This window comes from Ictalurus furcatus, chromosome 3 (genome assembly GCF_023375685.1).
Source record: "Ictalurus furcatus strain D&B chromosome 3, Billie_1.0, whole genome shotgun sequence".
Taxonomy (NCBI): Eukaryota; Metazoa; Chordata; class Actinopteri; order Siluriformes; family Ictaluridae; genus Ictalurus; species Ictalurus furcatus.
Window position 1 is genome coordinate 4458077 of NC_071257.1, and position 18781 is coordinate 4476857.

Sequence of the window (18781 nt, forward strand, 5' to 3'; positions counted from 1 at the left end):
ATCTGTTTGTGCTTGTTTTTTTGCGGAAAACTACTCGAATTGGCGAAATTGCACTTACGTGAAATTGTTTTGCACTGCCTTTCGTAGTGATGTTTGCTGGTAAACGAGTACCTTTTAGCTGTACTCGTGTTTGACGCACGTGAATCGAAGAGGGCTCTGGCTGACTCTGTGCCGTGATGACGTCACGACACGTTTCGCCCCAAGTCTGCGGGGATTGCGAACACTTTCAAGCTCCTCCGGATATTGAGGAGTTTGCTTGATTTTGCATTCATCTCTGCGAACGCTGATAAAAGTCCTTACTTAACAGGGTGTCTAAACTTTCGCACTTGCCACAACTACCATTGTTTTATTTATAAAATTTTATATAATCAATCTATAAATGTTCATTTCCAAACATCGAAGATCATTACTGTCACTCGTGAGTACTTGAGTACCTGAGGCTCCAACAAACCTGATTACGTACGGATATGTTTGAGCGTTTACAGTAGCGAGGCCATGTAAAATGTTAGGTTTTTTTCGACATTAGTTTCTACATACCAAGTAACCCCGTACATACCTTCACGAATTTTCACGAGCGTACCTGAATATCCGTCGTCCAGGATATCCATCAGATATTAATGCCAGGTACTGAGTACTTTTCTGTTAAATAGTAGATATACAGTGTATTGCAAGATAAAAAGTCCCCGATAAATGAAATAACAGCTGCGGAACGTTTTATTTCCTCCGCTTTTTCATGTTTTCCACGTTATAAATCACTTCTGGAATGAATAATAAGAAAATTAAATCGCACAAATTAGTTGATGATGTTTTGGATAAACGTGGATGCTTTTTTTCCCCCTTCGTTAACAGTCAGAAGGAGAGGACATGCTTTTAGGTTTGATGGAGGGGGGTGGGGGGAGAGAAGAAAACCACCACAGAAAGTTGAATGGCTTCCAGATGGCTGTGTCCTCAGTCAGAATGGATTATTTTAAGGTTTTGTACGGGGAATAAAAACAGGCTGATAAATATAGACAGGAAACTGATCTAGCTCCACTATTTCCCCTTCAGGTCATTCCTGAAGCCATGCAAGGTCCCTAAACTCCCTCAATGTCCTTAAACTGCAACATTAAGGACTCTGGGGAGCGGACTGGACTGACCTGACCTGAACGGTTCCAAATGCATGCATGAGTAAAAGTAAGACAGGCCACTCGTACCCACACACCAGTGCTTGATATCTTGGGGGCAATCTTTCTGCTCGATCTTCCGTTACAAATGGGCACTCTGGGAGTCAATGCTCCATGAAGTCAACACCTTCAGGAGTCCCAATACGTGAATGCCAAGTTGGCATCACTGCGCCACAAAAAAAAAAAAACAACAACCCAAAAAAACTCTTATTCCTTATGATATTTGCCCTGCGTTAGGTACTCGTTTATGTTAATCATCTACAAAGAAGCTAATCCCTTTCAGCCTAGAAAGAGAAAGCATGAACTTTCCTGACATGGTTTCTCAATAGACAATACTATGAGCTCCATCCACTAAACTGAAATGGAACCACTTAACATGTTCTGGTGCCAACAAATATTGACAATGGGATAAGGCAGCTTCTCCCCAAATCCAGATGGTACAAGTGTCGCAATTCATTTTCAATCCAGGCCCATTTAAAGCCAAAGGAAATTTCTTCTAGGATATTCCTTTATGTGTGAACATCTACCGCTGACATCTCACACAAACAAAAAGCTATTGTGTTTGGGAATTTATGATATTTTCTTAGCAAGCCAGAGACCCTGGAGCTACAGTTTTTTTTTTTTGTTTTTTTTTTGAAGAGCATTCTACAGCTCGGTGGACACATGGCAAACCCACTACAGCTTGGCTGTGGTCTCCACTATTCCCAAAGCTGATGTTCTGGAACGTGCTTCTCGCTGCTGATTACCAAGTGAGCCTTGTGGGGGACCGTGACACGCTGCCCACTTGGCCGGAGAAAAAATACACACATGGGAATGAGTGTGTGCGTGTCTCGAGGGATTTCTGCGTGAGAGAGCGAGAGGGGGGGGATGAGTGGCTGGGTTGGATCGCACTGAATAAACAGACACATCATGACGGGGTTTTTTTTTTTCCCCCGAAGTTCATTAGAATACAGTATGCAGAGGTGCAACAATGAAAATAAATGTATGGGGAAGAATGAACATGTCAATAAATGATACACAATCTACACTGGAGACAAAACTGCAACCAGTTATATCATGAACTTCTCTCAATATTAATATAGTTCAGTCAGTAAATGCCCTGACCGGACCGGACAGAGACAAAGCGAGGACGTTAGCGGTCTCTTCCTGCCCCTCGAAAAAGTGTTGAACTGCAGTTGGGAGGTTAACCGCCTTGTTTCTTGGCTCAGGGAGCTCATCATTTTTCTAGATGAAGCCCATCCTTCATCCGGCTTCCTAGCCAAGGGTTGCAGCTGAGCATGCACGAGAGTGATGTGCTAAACTAATGTAGGATACGGTATCCCTCTTCACATAACATTACTCATCCCCATCTGCATGAGTACACCTACTTCTTGCATGAACTCCTTCCCTCCCTTTTATCCATAACAGATAATTCCCATTCCCAGAAAGAAAAAAAAGTAGCATTTAGCTGCTTCTAATAAATTAGAAGTTAAAACCCTGGGGAGTGTATTAGTTAAATACATTTGAAAAATTCCATGTGGAATGATTTCGCTAAATGCCCATGAAGATAAGCGCATTAAATAAGAAAAAATGAGAAAAGGGAAGAAAAAAAAAAAAAGTGACCAATGAGGTTCAATCACAAATTGAAAGAATGGAAGTTCTTTATATGAAAGAGATCGAGATATTGCACCCAAATCTGCATTTAAACGCCGACACATATACACACACACATATATATATATATATATATACACATACATACACACACACATATATACACAAACACACATATATATATATCACACACACATATATATATATATATATATATATATATACATACACACACATATATACACAAACACACATATACATATAAATACACACACATATATATACACACACACATATATATATATATATATATATATATATATATATATATATATATATATATATATATACACACACACACACACAAATATAATATTAAATATATATATATATATATATATTCTGAAACTGACTCAAAATAAGCCCCTATCTCTTGAGGTAATCAAGGGGAATTTATCCGTGCTGTGCACATGGACTACAGCATGTGTTCCAAACTCTCATTGCCTGAAGGGGAAAGCTTTGCAGTCTCAAACCATGGGATTATGCAGCTAGCCCGTCCCCCGTCTTTGGTTGCTCAAGTTTATTTTTCAGGTAGTGTTTTTGTTTTGAATTAAATCCCAAAGTAACGCTTGGAAATCTCCACTATAGGCGCTGTTGTATCTCTGAAACCAAGTCCACCTCCCTTAACCCTCTGCATTCTCCTTCGGTGAGGAGCATCCTCCGTTCTGCACTTTCCAATAAGCTTAGTGCTAATCCGCTATCCGGCTATCCTGAAAGCTTCCACGGCTAGTCAGCATGAGCTGCTCCTGGGCCAAAGAACACCACAGGGGTAATGAAAGAAGCTCAGCAGCAAGGCAGAATGGGACAGCAATTAGGGATTTTCACAGCATATGCGTATTAGATGAAAATAAAGAGATTTTTATTATTATTATTATTTTTTAAACACGAGGTACAGTGCAAAGGAACAGAGCTCATGGGACAATGTCCAGTCATCCACAGGGGCTCTTTCAATCAGGAGCAGCTGTCCAAACACGTCCCACCAAAGCAGGGCCAGCCCTCTCCGTGAAAGCGCAGCCCTGTTTCTCATCAATACGTGAATTACTAAATAAATAAATGAAAGTGGAAAATGAAATAAATGTGCAGGAATGCGGCTGCGGACGAGCAGGGAGCTGAAGGCGGCGCTGGACGGAGGAAGAAAAACAGGAGCTGGGTACGTGGCCCCTTTCCTGAGTCTCTCCGATTCCATTTAATGAGCGCTCGGAGGAATTTGGAGGGTTTGCGAAGTTAGCGTACATGTCAGGTCTGCCTGTCATTCCTGTGTGGTCTGTCTGACAACAGCGAGCTAACTACACCTGCTAATCAGGATTTAGTCACGGCTACTGAAGCAGCAATCTGGGCTTGCAAATGAACTCGCTCTTTCAATACTGGTAAGGGGCTGAGCAGACATGAGTGGACAATGATGAAGCAGCTTCCTCATCCTCATGATGGGAATGCACTTATTCAAGTCTGAGGTGGCCTCGTCTCTACTAATTGCTGGAAACAGTCAATGTTCTGCACTGGTGCTGGGTCTCAGGGAACCAGTATAGGGATTTTTGGAGCGTTCATTCGGGCTGTGGCCACCACGGATTAAAGCAGATTCATAAGTTATGTGGAGCAGATGGTGGAGACAGGGCCAGCAGCTGGAGCAGCGTGGCTTCTGACGCCGCTTCTTCCCAGGCCAAACACTCTGGTCTGCCGCCAGATTCATTAAGGCATCGGGACTCGGCCGTCTGGAAGCCCACCGAGCTGAAAAATGACCCGAGTTTATTGCTTATAAACATAGCTCCTGCTCTTCGTTACACCTATCACTGTTAAAGTTATACTTGTAACCTGCGGGTATACGCTGCCTCGGATAAGTACTCGCTCCCCATGAACTTTTCCACATTTTACAGTGTTAAAACCTGGAAGGGAAATGGATTTAACTTGCAAAAAAAGTGTCCACCCCCTCTTATGCAACATGTTGGCATGGGACATCATGTAATGCGCAAGTACAGTATAGGTCTCGGTAGTGTACAAGCGTCACATGATCTCAACATAAATCGACCTGTTCCTGAATGACCAGAGAGAGAGAACATACCTAAACAAACAGCATCACGAAGATCAAGGAAAGTCCAGAGCAAAGTCCTCGCATACTGCAGAGCACCATTAAAACCTCAAGGGGGCTATCCACCAAAATTCAGTGACTAGTCAGAGAAGCTCAGCTAGGAGAAGCTGTTCACAGGACAACCATAACCTACTGCTGGACAAAAGCCATATCAAATCCTGCTTGGAGCTTTCCAATAGGCATACTCGAGACGGCAAAAAGTCTGGAAATAAATCGAATTCTAAAAAAATAATAATAATAATAATAATAAATCACAACAAATCATTAAACAGTACTTACGCAAGGAACTGCTTGCACCTCTATTCTTTTAATTATATTTATGAAACGCTTATTTCAATCTGACTCGATGAAGAATAATGTATTTAAGTAACACCGTGCAATAATAGACTTTTTGTCATGGAAAAGTGCATTAACCTAGGCGGCCACTCCAGGGTCTCGGAAGAAACGGGAGTAACGCAGCGTGTTTTATTGTCGTGTTGTTGAAGTGTATTCATTTTAAAAAGCTTAAAAAAAAAAAAAAGGAAACCTCTTGAGAAGATAAAGTGTGTCATAAAATAATGACTGCAGAAAGCAACATGCAGTGGCTGCCAACAGCAAGGCTGGTTCAAGACCTTGATTATTTATTTATTTATTTATTCTTAAGACCAAGCAACAGACTGTTTAAATCCTTTCATAAAACAGCTTCTGATTTCATCAGTGCTGTATGAGGAATGAAGTTCAGAAGTTCTCAATCTACAGGTGAACTATTCTCTTCATTCATTCATTCGATATTCTGTTTCCGTGCGACTTTTTGGTGTTTGGTCAGAGACTAGGAAAGAGGCAACGTTATGAAGGTTCTTACAGTACTCACCACAGAGCGCAAACTATAGTCCTTCACCAGCTTTAGGGAGCTCTTGTAGCAGGATGCAAGATCTGCTTTTTGGACCAAGCCCACGTTTCCTCTAGCAATGGGGCCAACAGTGTGGATCACATCTGCAAAAACAGTTCTTAGATAAATATTACAGAACATAAGCCAGACAAAATTCTTACAAAGCTGGATATCACAGATCAAGTCGCTGGGTGATTCCACGGTTGGGGCGCCATTTTGTGAAGTACTAATACCGCATTTATAAATATGTATGCAAATTTATCTAGCATGTAAGTGAAGGTAAAACACACGCCCTTAATAACAACAACCTACGTGCATATTTCAAATAAATAACGTAAAACATCTACTTAGAAAGCACTTAGAAAACAGCCTTTGCCAGTCTACTGCTGTAGTACCACACTCTACCTTGAAATGTCATCATTAAAATGCTTACTTTTGCATTAATGTGTGAATCCATTTAACGTCAAACGCTTCAATGTCTTTTTCCTTTATAGGTTATGAAAACATACATTTTAGTCCCACAACATCTACTCAACCCAGTCACCTGAACAAATTCACCACTAGGAATATATGGAGAATATATTTTATATATATATATATATATATATATATATATATATATATATATATATATATATATATACACATATACACACACACCCACCCACCCACCCACCCACCAAATATCTAGTAGTCAGTACCGATACCACCAAAAGTATACGATACTCGATACCAAAGTCGATACCATGGTGTGTTTTTTTTTTTAAAAAAAAGAAAAATATATATTAAAAAAAAAATACAATTAAAAACTCCTGGAGGACATCCTCCTCTGGCTGATACTGGCAAAAAGAGAGAGAGGGGGATATTTTAGTTATCAAACACTATGCCTGACAATAGCTGCGTTTACATGGACAACAATAATACACTCTTAATCCGATTAAGACCATACTTTGATTAAGATACTATCATGTAAACAGCCATTTTTACTTACCTTACTCTAATTAAGGTCATAATCGAAGTAAGCAATAATCTAATTAAGACAGGTGGAGTACTCCTGTTTTAGTCGCATTATGGACGTGTATTAAAGACATGTAAACACCTTAATCACATTATGAACGTCGTGTGGGAGTTTTCACCGCATTTTGCGACAGGACACGATCACACACGGCAGTTTTACGGCGATCAAGAGAGTTCGGCTGTGTCCCAAATCGCATACTTTCCTACTATAGGCATGTAGTGGGGAAAAACATGCATCTCGGCTACTATATAGACGGTAACTACGCGATTTGGGACACACCCACCGCTTCAAGCAGTTGTCTATTAGCACATATAGCATGACAAATAATTAAATGCACTTAAAGCGTTCGTAAAAAAAATTAATAAAAACACACAAAACTGTGTACGGTACCATAACGTAGACGAACTGTATGTTGATACGAGAAATTCTGGAGGAACGTCGGACGGCGTGGCGCGCTGACGTAATGACGCGGACTGTTAATCTAACTATGTTCTAAAACATGTAAAACGGGAACATGACAGGAGTATTCTAAAAGCGACTCATGTAAACACCTTAATCACAATATTATCGTACTCAGATTAAGGTCAATAATTAGATTACTGCTGTCCATGTAAACGTAGTCAATGACTAATAACTAGTGCTAAGGTGAACTCCTAAACGCGCGCGCGAGCACACACACACACCCCTTATACTCTGAATGCGAGCATTAGTTTAAATTCACTGATATGGTGGCAGGATAAAAAGATTTATTAAAAGCATGAACATGTGAATAATTATTAGTGACATTAGGCTACATTTAGCTGACAGGACACGGGCTGAATGGCGATGCATGGTGGCCTATTAGGACGTCGTTTATAACACTGCAATGTGTTAGCGTCGTTAACAAATAACGGTCTATCGCTAACATTACATGGAGCATAACGTTAGCTGGTTTCACGGCCACAATGTCAGCTGCCTCAAACAAACATAATATAGGACCTGTGTTTCAAGTGCTTCGCCAAATTCCAGGTGTTTCCTCGCTTTGTTTGAAATGAACGATACTAGCTTTCCTCTCTTTCCCTCTCAACGAGTCGGGGCGGAGCTAAACTGGTTAAGCTAAGCTAATTTTCTGTAGTTTTTCCCGTGTGCTTGTAGGCGTTGTTCTTCTTCACCGCTTGTGGACTGACTAAAACGCTGGCGCGTATTTGCTGCCCCCTACAGTTCCGGAAGAATTGCAACCTCGGTACCTTTATTACAATCGGTACTACTGCAGAAAACAAGTACTGTCACGTAAGAATGTTGGTACCGAAATATCGGTCTCGTGACATCATATACATATATATACACATATACACACACACACACACACACACACATACATATTACATATATGTGTGTTGCTTTTTCATTTTGTTTTTGTGATTCAATGTTTAAAAAAAATTAAGAGTCACAAGGGCTAAATGGCCCGGTTCTCGGTATCAGGCAGATCCAGAAGTCTGTTACACACTGATAGGAATGCATTAGCTTGTGCAGTGAACTGTGTTGAAATATTAGCATGCTCTGCAAACAGCAATGTCATTCGTCTTCACAATGGGACAATAGGGGCTATTTAAATGAGGCCGACTGTCCTAAAATCTGGCCCATTAATGAAACGGTGGTGCAGATAGAAAATCAATTAGGATTCTTTTGTTGTGTCTATTCCTATACTGCACTCATATCTGTTCTGGCCCCTCTCCTCCTTTGCATCGTGATGCTTTGGTGTGTCAATCATCGCGAGCTTTGCCGAGGCAGCCAGAATACGAGAGCTTAATAGAATCATAGGAGTGATGACAGGAGAACAAGAGAAGTTAAGCACTGATCCAACAGAGAAATAACACGGGTCTTTCTGCTCCGTTCCTCAGGGTGGCTTAAGGTGGGCGGAAAAGTGATGTAACCAGGCCAACTTGCCAGAGGCATTCATGTTTAGTGCTTGTAAACCTTGTTAAGATGACATCGGCGGCTGCCGGAGACCTTTGGAAAGCCGAGAGACTTGTGTGACTGAATAACAATGGCCTTGCCACTGGGAGTGAAGGTATGATTAATAAAAATAAGGCGAGTCAAAATACGCACACGATTTTTACAGAGTAAAACTTCCACACACAGGCCTGCTTGTCTGAGCCTCGTATGTGGAATAGATGTGGAACAGGAAGCATGTTTGCATTATTTAGTGAGACATTACAGGGACGATTTCTTCTCTAGTGCTTGGGTAAATGGAGAAAGAGAGAGATAGAGAGAGAGGGCAGGAGTAGAGAAAAAAGATAAACAGAGCAAGAGAGAGAGGGGGGGGGGGAAAGGCTGAGCTTTTCTCATTGCATAATCACCGTTCTTATGAATAAAACCACTTCCAATATTTGATCTGCTCCCACCACATTACAAATCAATTCACAAGCCAAAAGCAGCCTGTCAGAAACAATCTGGAGGGAAAAAAACAAAACACACACACACTTAAGTCACCTCTCCGTAAACAAGACATTTTTAAGAAAAGATAAAATGCACAAATAATTGCTAGACTGGAATTGTGTCGCTATGGAAAAAAAATATTAATAGCATTCATACAGAACAGGAGCGTGACACATCCAACAGCGTGATTCGTCTAAAGCTGAAACAACCATAAATCTCACTTTAAGGCCTATTAAAGATTGATAATGTCGTGACTCATTAATCTGACTTCCCCACATCAAATAGGCATTTGTGCATTCAAATATTAAATCCTGTTAAATATGGATAATTGAAATGTGCCACTGGGAAAGATGAGTGAAATGGAGGCGGGAAAGCGTCTCCCTTTTAAGCGCTGTACTGTGGGACTTTTAAGTGCATTTCTGTGGGATGGGGTGTGTGTGGGTGTGTGTGTTGGGGGAGGTATAAAATGGGCTACATGTCTTCATCGTAACGTCAAATCACCTCACAAAGAAATCTTACCAAAAAAAAAAAAAAAAACACCACCACCACACACACAAGTGTTATTAATTTGAACTTAAAACACAGAATGAATGAATGAATGAATGAATCAGCTACAGTAACGATAATAAATTATGGACACATCAATGAAACTTGTATTACGTATCGATCCAATCCCTTGCTCATTACTCATATATACACACATACACGACATGTAATGACAGAAATCTGGATGTATTTCATGATTAATGACAGCAATCAAAGCAAAGCAGGCTCCAAATGTCAAGGGATGCTAATACAGCATCTCCTTACAACACAATAGGGTTGTCACGATACCATAAACTTACTGTACCTACGATATCTACGGTACTATACTGGCTGAAGTATCACGATACCACGCAATATTGAGTTAATTCAAATCTACGACATGAAACAAGTTCACAGAAATGCATCGACAGAAATGAAAACGGACAAACCGGATTTTCCTCTCAATACTTTATTAATGAGAACGAAGAAGCCACTAATTCAGTGCGTCGCATATTTCATCTATTGCTCCCTAGAGTGATCAACACCAAAAATAAAGAAATAAATCGTAAAATTGGGAACGTGAGCTCACTTACTATCGAACATGGCTAATTTTAGAATTTGCAGACAGCGGTTAGCATAACGCTAGCTCGCGTCGGCTAATTTTAGTACTTACACACAGCGGTTAGTGTAACCTTAGCTTGCTTACTAGCGAACAGGGATTCTTGAAAGATTAAGGTATAGAATTTAGGTTAGATGAAGTGTCGCTAACCTTTGTGTATTCTGCAAAAGCAGTGAGGCGTGTCGTTTTAGAGAAAATAGTATTAACTTCTGTACATACAACATTACTTAAGGTACTACCATATTGACGATACTACCATTTAAAAAAAAAAAAAAAAATACAGTGACGTCGGTTGTATTTTGAAGGCTTTAGTAGTGCGATACTACCGTAGTACCGGTATACCGTGCAACCATACAATACAATCGAAGGAAAGAAAACATCTTATGGGGTTTAAAAAGCATCTTTAACAGAGCGTGTGAGCGCTATCAGTGAGCATGGGCAGAAGTCAAAGCGAAAACGTGGTCGTCGTCGTCTTCATATTTTGTCCAAGCGTCACCGAATTTGGATGATATCACTGCGAGCAAAAAAAACCTGTTGATCATCAATATAATCAACAGGATATTTGGTCCACAGCATCATGAGGCTTGTTTCTCAGTTCTCAGACATGTGCGTAATGCACACACGAATTTGACGGATAAGTCACCAAACAGGAAGTGAGGGCACGCCAAATTTGTCAGATCTATTCAGCGACATGACCTAAAGTTAACAACCAAGACGTGAGTTTCTTTGCAACTTAGGAGCGCTACTGAAAACAGGAAGCGAAGCAATAGCTCGGCAACGGATTGATGTTTTGCCTTCAAATTTAGTACATCTTCTTGGGAAGAAGATGGTTATGGTTAGTTCCAATTGTTGTTTTTTTCCTTCCATGACTAACAAGCGGGGCCTAAAAGTGCTTGGCCCCCTTTAATTGCTGGTTGCAACTGATACAAGTATCGAAAAAACGTACTGGTACAGAAAACAATGGCATCGCTGCAACCCCAGTAATAATGATGTCGATGTAAATATCCCACAAGGTGTACAACATAAATGAACTCCACGCCATACTCCACAGGCAAACCCCTCCGTACTTCCTAGTCTCCGAAGTATATATGTGCTGAAGTTGCATGATGGAAACACTGAGCACGCGCTCTGTCAAAAACACTACAACATTTATACCAGGTAATGAAAACAAGACAAAGCAATGCCTTCTGAAATAATCATTTATGTTATAGGCATAGCATCAGCCATGCTTAAAGAAGCACTTTTTCAACTGTATGTGTGTGTGGGTGTGTGTTCTAGATGCTGGCATGGACCTTAATGAGGCTGTAACGCTGTGAAATATTGTCTCTCCCCACACCAGCCGGACTGGACCAGCCGTGCACAATGTGGCCATAATGTGCCCGTTGCTTTTTATGAAAAATGCATGAGGCACCGGACCGCTGGAGCTGCAACACACCAATTAGTGTGTGTGTGCAGGCACTGGACAGGGCCGTGGGTGAATTCATAAAAGTGAAAGCAGAGCCATTATCACTGGCATGAGCGCTTACTCAGGAAGGATAAAATCCCACGACAAAATATTATAAATAAAACATCATAGCTACCCTGAGCTGCGCTGGACGAGTTCGATCGTGGCGTTCAACTGTACAAAACACTGCTACTTACAATGCTTGGTGCATTCACACGCTGCACGGAATTCTTCAGAGGTTTATATCTGATGGGTAAGGCATAAAAACAGGGCTGGTGTAGGCTTGTCGCGTAAGGAGGTTGCGTGTAAATGGATTATTTTCCTCTAAGAGTACAGTCCCAAAGTGTTATATACTGGATTTGATTTATTGGAAGTGGGAAGCTGGATCTCTATGTGATTTTCGATCTCTGTGTAATCGAGCTGTAAATATGGGGGGTAGGTAGGGGCGGGGAGAGGGGGGGGGGACGTACACCACCGTGTTCTTTTTTTTTTTTTTTAGCAACACCTCAGCCAGCTCTAACAGTGACGAGTGATGAATAACTTTCTCCTCAAGAACAGCGATCTGTATCGTCAGTCTTATACATTTAACAAGTGAATGTGTGTGTGTGTGTGTGTGTGTGGATTGATTTAAAGCAAATACTCTTTTAAAAGCAAGAGGTGCTACTTAGTTTATTGCTGATGCTGTGCGCGGCCATGTCGATTCGACATCCCTTGCTGAAGTCGTAGGAACTCGAACCTTCCCGAGTAGGACGTTGCGTGGGCGTTTTTTTTTAAATTTGTGTTTTTTCCTGGTCGGAGCTCGGGAATTTACGGGAAGTTACGACTCCTAGTTAAATGAGCTCTAGGACGATAGTTAATCTATTAACGAATGACATACTGAACTAACTTTTTTAACCAGTTGGTTCCTGTTCTCACATGCGTTTAAGCAACTATAAAACGTCGTTCAACAACCAGTCTCCCTCTTTTTCTTTTATTCAAAAAGTAATAATATCAAAAATAAATAAGTAACAACCCCCAGATCTCATCATTTTCCTAATAAACCACGCCCATCTCTGTCCTGAAGGCTCTCGTTGCTGGAAAACTTACTGACTGGTACAAACTGCTGACACTGGAGACTGGAGACAAACTTCACCTTATGGAAATAATCGGATTTAAATATCTGTTTATTATAAGCTTTAGATTACGTGAGGCGTGTGCCATAAAAGTCCCTGTGATTTAGCCGTTACACTATAGAAATGATAAAACCCGTGCGTTAACATAAACCCGCGCTTTAAATTACAGCTAGAGGTACTCTCAAGGCTACCGACAGATAACCCGGGCCGATCGGGATTGAAAATCGAACGATACTTTACTTACACGCGTATGTAAATACACCTAAATATAAGTATTGAACAAAACAGTTGAGATGGTAAGAGTTACATGTTTGTTAGAGAGAGACAAGAAAAAAAAACCCCACCAACACCACAAACGTTCCTATTATCTATTATCATAAGAGAATGCTGACAAGATATCACCATCGCTCCGACTGGAACAAATAAATTCAAATATTTCTCATTTCCTTGAGTATTCGCCTGCATTTGTAGGCTACGACGATACGTCCTGATGATTGCCTGTTCCCATTCTATGCATTTATAATGCGCTCTTGCAATAAACCCGTTCCCAGGCAAGTGCGTACACGTCCGCATAAAAGCAACTTTGGAGAAACCTTGACAGGTGATTCGTTCTAAAGGGGCTTCTTCGTGCTTTTACGGACATTTTCTGTTTCCTGTCTCTTTCTGATCACACTCTAGTCTCTGTTGACTGATGGATCGCGGTATTTCATTATGTCCATACGACGCCTGGGCGTACGAACACTTCAGGAGTTATAGCCTTTGCCCCTGGTCGGGAAGCTGCACTTAAAACAAAATATTATATATATATATATATATATCCAGTTCTACCACAAACAGCCGGGATATGAGTATTTCAGCTTCGCCTGAAGTTATGAGGGAGTATGTCGGTAATAATAAAGAATTATAACACACTTGGAACCGGGCTGTGGATGGGAAACAACGATTGTTATATTGTAGAACCCAGAAACATCGCAGTTTAAAAAACACAAATGCCAGAGGGTGTATCTGATACTAATGGACAATCATTTTTCACTTAAAGAATAATTTCAAATAAATAAATAAATAAATAAATAAATAAATACTGTCTGCTTGTCAGTGGTATCTCACCGTACCGCTCCGAGTCTCCTAGAACATTCCGTTGTTTCTCATTACACTGAATGAATAAATACATAAATCAACACGAGTTAATTGTTACTGCTTTTTTATTACGTGCTTTTTCTTTCTTAAAAAATTTTTTTCCTCCCAATATTTATTTATTTACTTACTTACTTACTTATCAAGTTATTTCTGGAGTTTATAGCATTTAGAGCTTCTCGTGTGGAACATTTGAAAGGTGAAGGGATACGTACGGTCACGATCGTTATTCGCTCCTCCTCGGTCTCCGCACTTTTACCTGGCCACAATTCCTCGAAAATCATCCCTCTAGAGAGAATCGTACTCATTATGAAGTAAACAGAATGATTTATGCACACCCGCATCCTCCCTACTCTTCATTCGGGGTCAGTTCTGGGTTGTGGAGTGTTTTTCATTATTGTACTCGAGCAGTGTACTTTGCCCCAGGGATCAAGCGGCCCTTACAGCCACGGACGATGACTTTTCCAGCCCTCCCCATTCCACAGAGTTTCCATTTGACGTATCTCCTGCGGTCCGGTGCTCAGGGCACCGAGGAACTCGTATAACTCACCTCATAAAGGCCTTCGACTGGCCACTCTGACTCGCTATACTGACCGGCACTTCCAGGAGGTGGAAGAGAAGACTATTATTTTGCAAGAGGACCGTGATTGAGTTTCTTTTATAGGTGTGTTTGTAGGATGTGTCATCATTGCACGTCTGTTTATGCGAGCCTAACCTCTGTGTGAACCCTCGACCGACGGCCAGGGCTATTCAGACCGACGCAGGCGCATTATATACTGTACATATAAACTCTCCTTTCTCTGTCTCAGCTGAACCTCCGTGCGGTTTACAGCCAGCACGACCGATTCATGCGGCGACCACAAATCAATGCAGCTAGATAATGAATTCAGCAGAATACACAGGTGTACCATGCAGTCGACTGATACGCGGCTTTGCGCCGGGCAAAATAAACTGCTAAAACGCACGAAAAACATGCGGAGGAGCTTAATCATGCAAATGAAGCCCTGCTTTGCTCGCAATGCATTTAGTGCAGAGGGATCCTTTTTTCCCCCCCTTCATCGCAGTGCTTTTATTCTTCCTTTGGAGAGCTGCATTCGATTTGCATAAATTAATACACACCCTGGAACAGACTATAAAGAATAGATCGAATCCGAGTAGAGGATATGCGATGATAACGTAAGGCATAAAAAGCGCGCCGCAAAATTAGTCTCGCGGGATATCTTGGAATAAAATGTTGTATTTTAGGCGCACCTCTTCAAGCAGGTGGGAAAAAAGGCCCTGGGGAATACGTGTCCACGCCTCAACGCCATCGGCCATCGGCGTTGAGGAATAACGCATACGATGAGTCAAGGACACATTTCCGTAAGTGGAAAGGTGGAGAAACGGGACGGGATGTGAATACGGATCGTCTTCTGAAGACAGTGCAGGGGGCGGAGTCAAACCTTCTCCAACGGGGTGGCGAGATTAGACTCGATTATGTTATTTGGGCATTGGGGATGATACCCAATATATATCATGATATGTAGGCTTCCTAACAAGCCGCCAATGAAAGAACGGGAGTGTTGCAGTGAAAAATTAAGATTTGGTTTGATGCTTTGATTTAACAAGCCCAAAAATAAGTTATAACCTAATAATAATAATAATAATACGAAGAAGAAAGAAGAAGACTTTACCATGACTGTTCATTTCGTGCTTCTAGTTTTGTGGGTATCACTACATGCAAACGAGCTGTGGAGGGAACGCACTTGGCACTATAGGGGCGATCGACCCAAGCATCGGCTTTTCCGAAAATTTGTCAATTCTGCAGGAAATTTTAGTTCGCTTTGGCTTACGCAAACATTTCCACACAGCTTTACTAAAAGATTGATAAACGAGGTCAAATGTCTTTACCTAACAATAGCTAATAATGGACTAAAGAAAGCCAATGTTATTGTTTGTTGTGGTCAGCGGGGGAAGGGAATAGTTCGCTTCGCCGTTGGACGATGATGAAACGGACCTCGCTGTAGTAGGCGTTCTGTTATTATTCAAATGAGCTCATTTAAAGTCTTACCGGGGTGGTCACCCCTTAGCTACACCCATGCTGCTCAGGTTTCCATGACGGACTTTCTGCTCTAATCAACCTGCAGAGAGAGGGTGCCTTCAACGCCTCTGCTGCCCGACAGGCCGAGAACGGAGCAGGAAGGATTCACCTTACAGGCAACTACCTACGGGCTCCAGTCAACAGCCATTAATAATAGAAATCAGGCTGAACCATCATCCTGAACTGTACTCCTCTTTCTATCCACTTATAAAACTTGCAGAGGAGGACTGGGACACAGATACTGAATACTGCATCGTCTCTCAGCAGCGAGGCTTGGATCACTCGGGGATGGGGATTTTTGTATCAATCACCTCGGCGTCAGGAAAATAAATAAATAAATAAACGTTAAAAAAAATAAAAATAAAATAAAGAATGCAGACCGTGCCCCGGTTTCCGGCGTGAACCGATACGAAAGCCAACCCGAAAGGCGCAAATCGTTTATTTCCCGTTTTAAAAGTGAGCGTGAGAATCTCGGATCATCATCCGAGCTGTCACTTTATTACGAGTTGCCGAGCTGGAGAGTGAGGTAGCAGAGCGCTAGGCTAGCATTAGCGCAAAAGCTTTCCAAGCCGCAACAGGTAGAGCGTTTGGTGTTTCAGCACTGACTGGAACAGACATCAAACGGTGCATTAAAACAGAGTCTCAGGAGCACAAGAGAGACTTTCGTGGCTTTTTTTTTTGAGCCTTTCACACTGGGAGAGAAACCACCGAAAGAATAGATGCACATCAAAGCAAGATCCTGCTGTTTTAGTGAAATCAAACAAAATCTGGGAGAGTACTTCTCTAGAGGCAAGGCTTCACAAGTAAATAAAAGGATTTTTAATTCTTTTTTTTTTTTAATTTTTTTTAAACTTTCGTACGGTTTATCAATTGAACGTAAAGGGTGCAATTATGATTATTTTTTAGAACGGGAAGAACGTTCCACTAGCTTCCATACGAATGATAAAGAGGTCAGACGTCACGCATCGGTTACGTATTCGCAGCTTCGAACAGGAAACCATCAGGAAAGAACAGGCTTCCTCACGTGTTCCCAAATATTCTCCGGGCTAATCTATCACGATTCACAGAAGCATTCAGTCAATAAGCAAAAGCACTTTCATGCTTCTCTTAGCAATTACCATCACAATTAAAAATCAACAAAGCACAAAATAACGCAAGCGCTGAAAAATGTGTATTCGGAGGTGTGAAGGGCTAACGGGAAATTATGCAGTAAATTATATTACTTACTAAATATTATTTCGTTTCATCAAATCAGACGCTGTAGGAACCACGACGGGAAATGATTATTTCGCCATGAAATCATGTCAGCGCTAGCATGAGACATTGCTCAAATCAGAAACGTTTAAGTCAAGTGTATTTGTTTTACGAAGGAAAATGATTCGGCTGTTTTCCGGCTCACCGGTTCTTGACATCAACTCGGGACTAGCTGTTAATTATGGGGTTAGAATTTTCTATTATTTTCATGGCTCCTGCTTGCGATCCTTAGAAAACGCACATGGGATGTTCTCCATCACATAAACAGAGGGCATCCTACTTAATTCCAAGCTTCTTTAAGGTCTGTTCGGTGAGTTAAAAAGTTGCGTGCGACTTCGCTGAATCTCTTTCATAGTTGCTGTATTAAAGAAGACATTTTAGTTTGAGTTGATTAACGGAATCACGTAACAGTCCCTCCAGGATTGAGGGATTTTTTGCGATGGCAGAAACGGACGCAAATCCAAGCAAACTCTGTGATAGGATGGGAGGAGCTCGCAATTGTTCAGAATGACCACACGGGTTTGGACCGAGACGCGTCACGTGACGTCGTCACGACGATCATCCAGCCCAAGCCCTCATTGGTTCACGTGCGTCGAACACGGGTACAGCTAAAAGGTCTCGTTTACCAAGAAACATCGCCGCATATATCATCGTGATTGTAACCTGGCCAATTCGAGAAGTTTTCCACCAAAAAAAAATAAAAAAAAATAGCGCACAATAAACTCCGCAAATTTTAAAAAACACCACCACCACAGCAAATCAAGCATTTTTGGCCACAAAAAAAATAATAAGTGCAAAACACGGGTCAAAGACAAAGAGATTATTTTTAAAAAAATAATAATGAATGGTGTAATAATAATAGAAATAAAATAATCAATAAAAATCGTTGCCTTATATTTACATTTTTATGTTGGTTTTAATATGGTGTTTTATATTCCGCTTTAAAACGACCGCGTTAACCTTAATACAAATAAAACCCGAAAACGCTTTTAAATCTTATCCGTCTGTACTTCCATGCAAAATCCCCACAAAGCTAACAGCATCATTTTCACTGACTAAAGCACATTCTGTTCATTGTTTATCCCGGAATTCGTTCGAGAAAACATAAAGAGCGCTAATCATTTAAAGGCGGCGTTACAGAATATCTCCGCGCAACACAAAGGCGCCAATTAGTTCGTATTGTCTGATGATTGCAGGCTTCCGTAACATCAGTGGGAAATTTGCATGGACATTAAGCGTATGAATTCTTTGTAGCGCCGACCGCTCGCAATAAAAAACAAGTACGTGCGTATCGAGCGTGTTTCGGAAGAAGTTTCACGGTGGGTTTGGAGCCGTGGAATACCGATGGCTAAAACGCTGCTCTCGTCGTGAATACGTCTGGGTGAGAGTGACCCTCCGTCGCACACTCTC

The 18781-nt window shown here is 41.3% G+C and overlaps 1 protein-coding gene across 3 annotated transcripts in view; it reads right to left on the reverse strand.

Moving 5' to 3' along the window:
* The window catches only part of macrod2 (mono-ADP ribosylhydrolase 2), a 608780-nt gene that overhangs the window by 190718 nt on the left and 399281 nt on the right, over positions 1-18781 (reverse strand). For all 3 annotated transcript variants that reach the window (XM_053620436.1, XM_053620435.1, XM_053620434.1), the window contains exon 6: positions 5750-5871. In XM_053620436.1, the coding sequence (XP_053476411.1) occupies positions 5750-5871 (122 nt within the window). The remainder of the gene's footprint in view (positions 1-5749; positions 5872-18781) is intronic.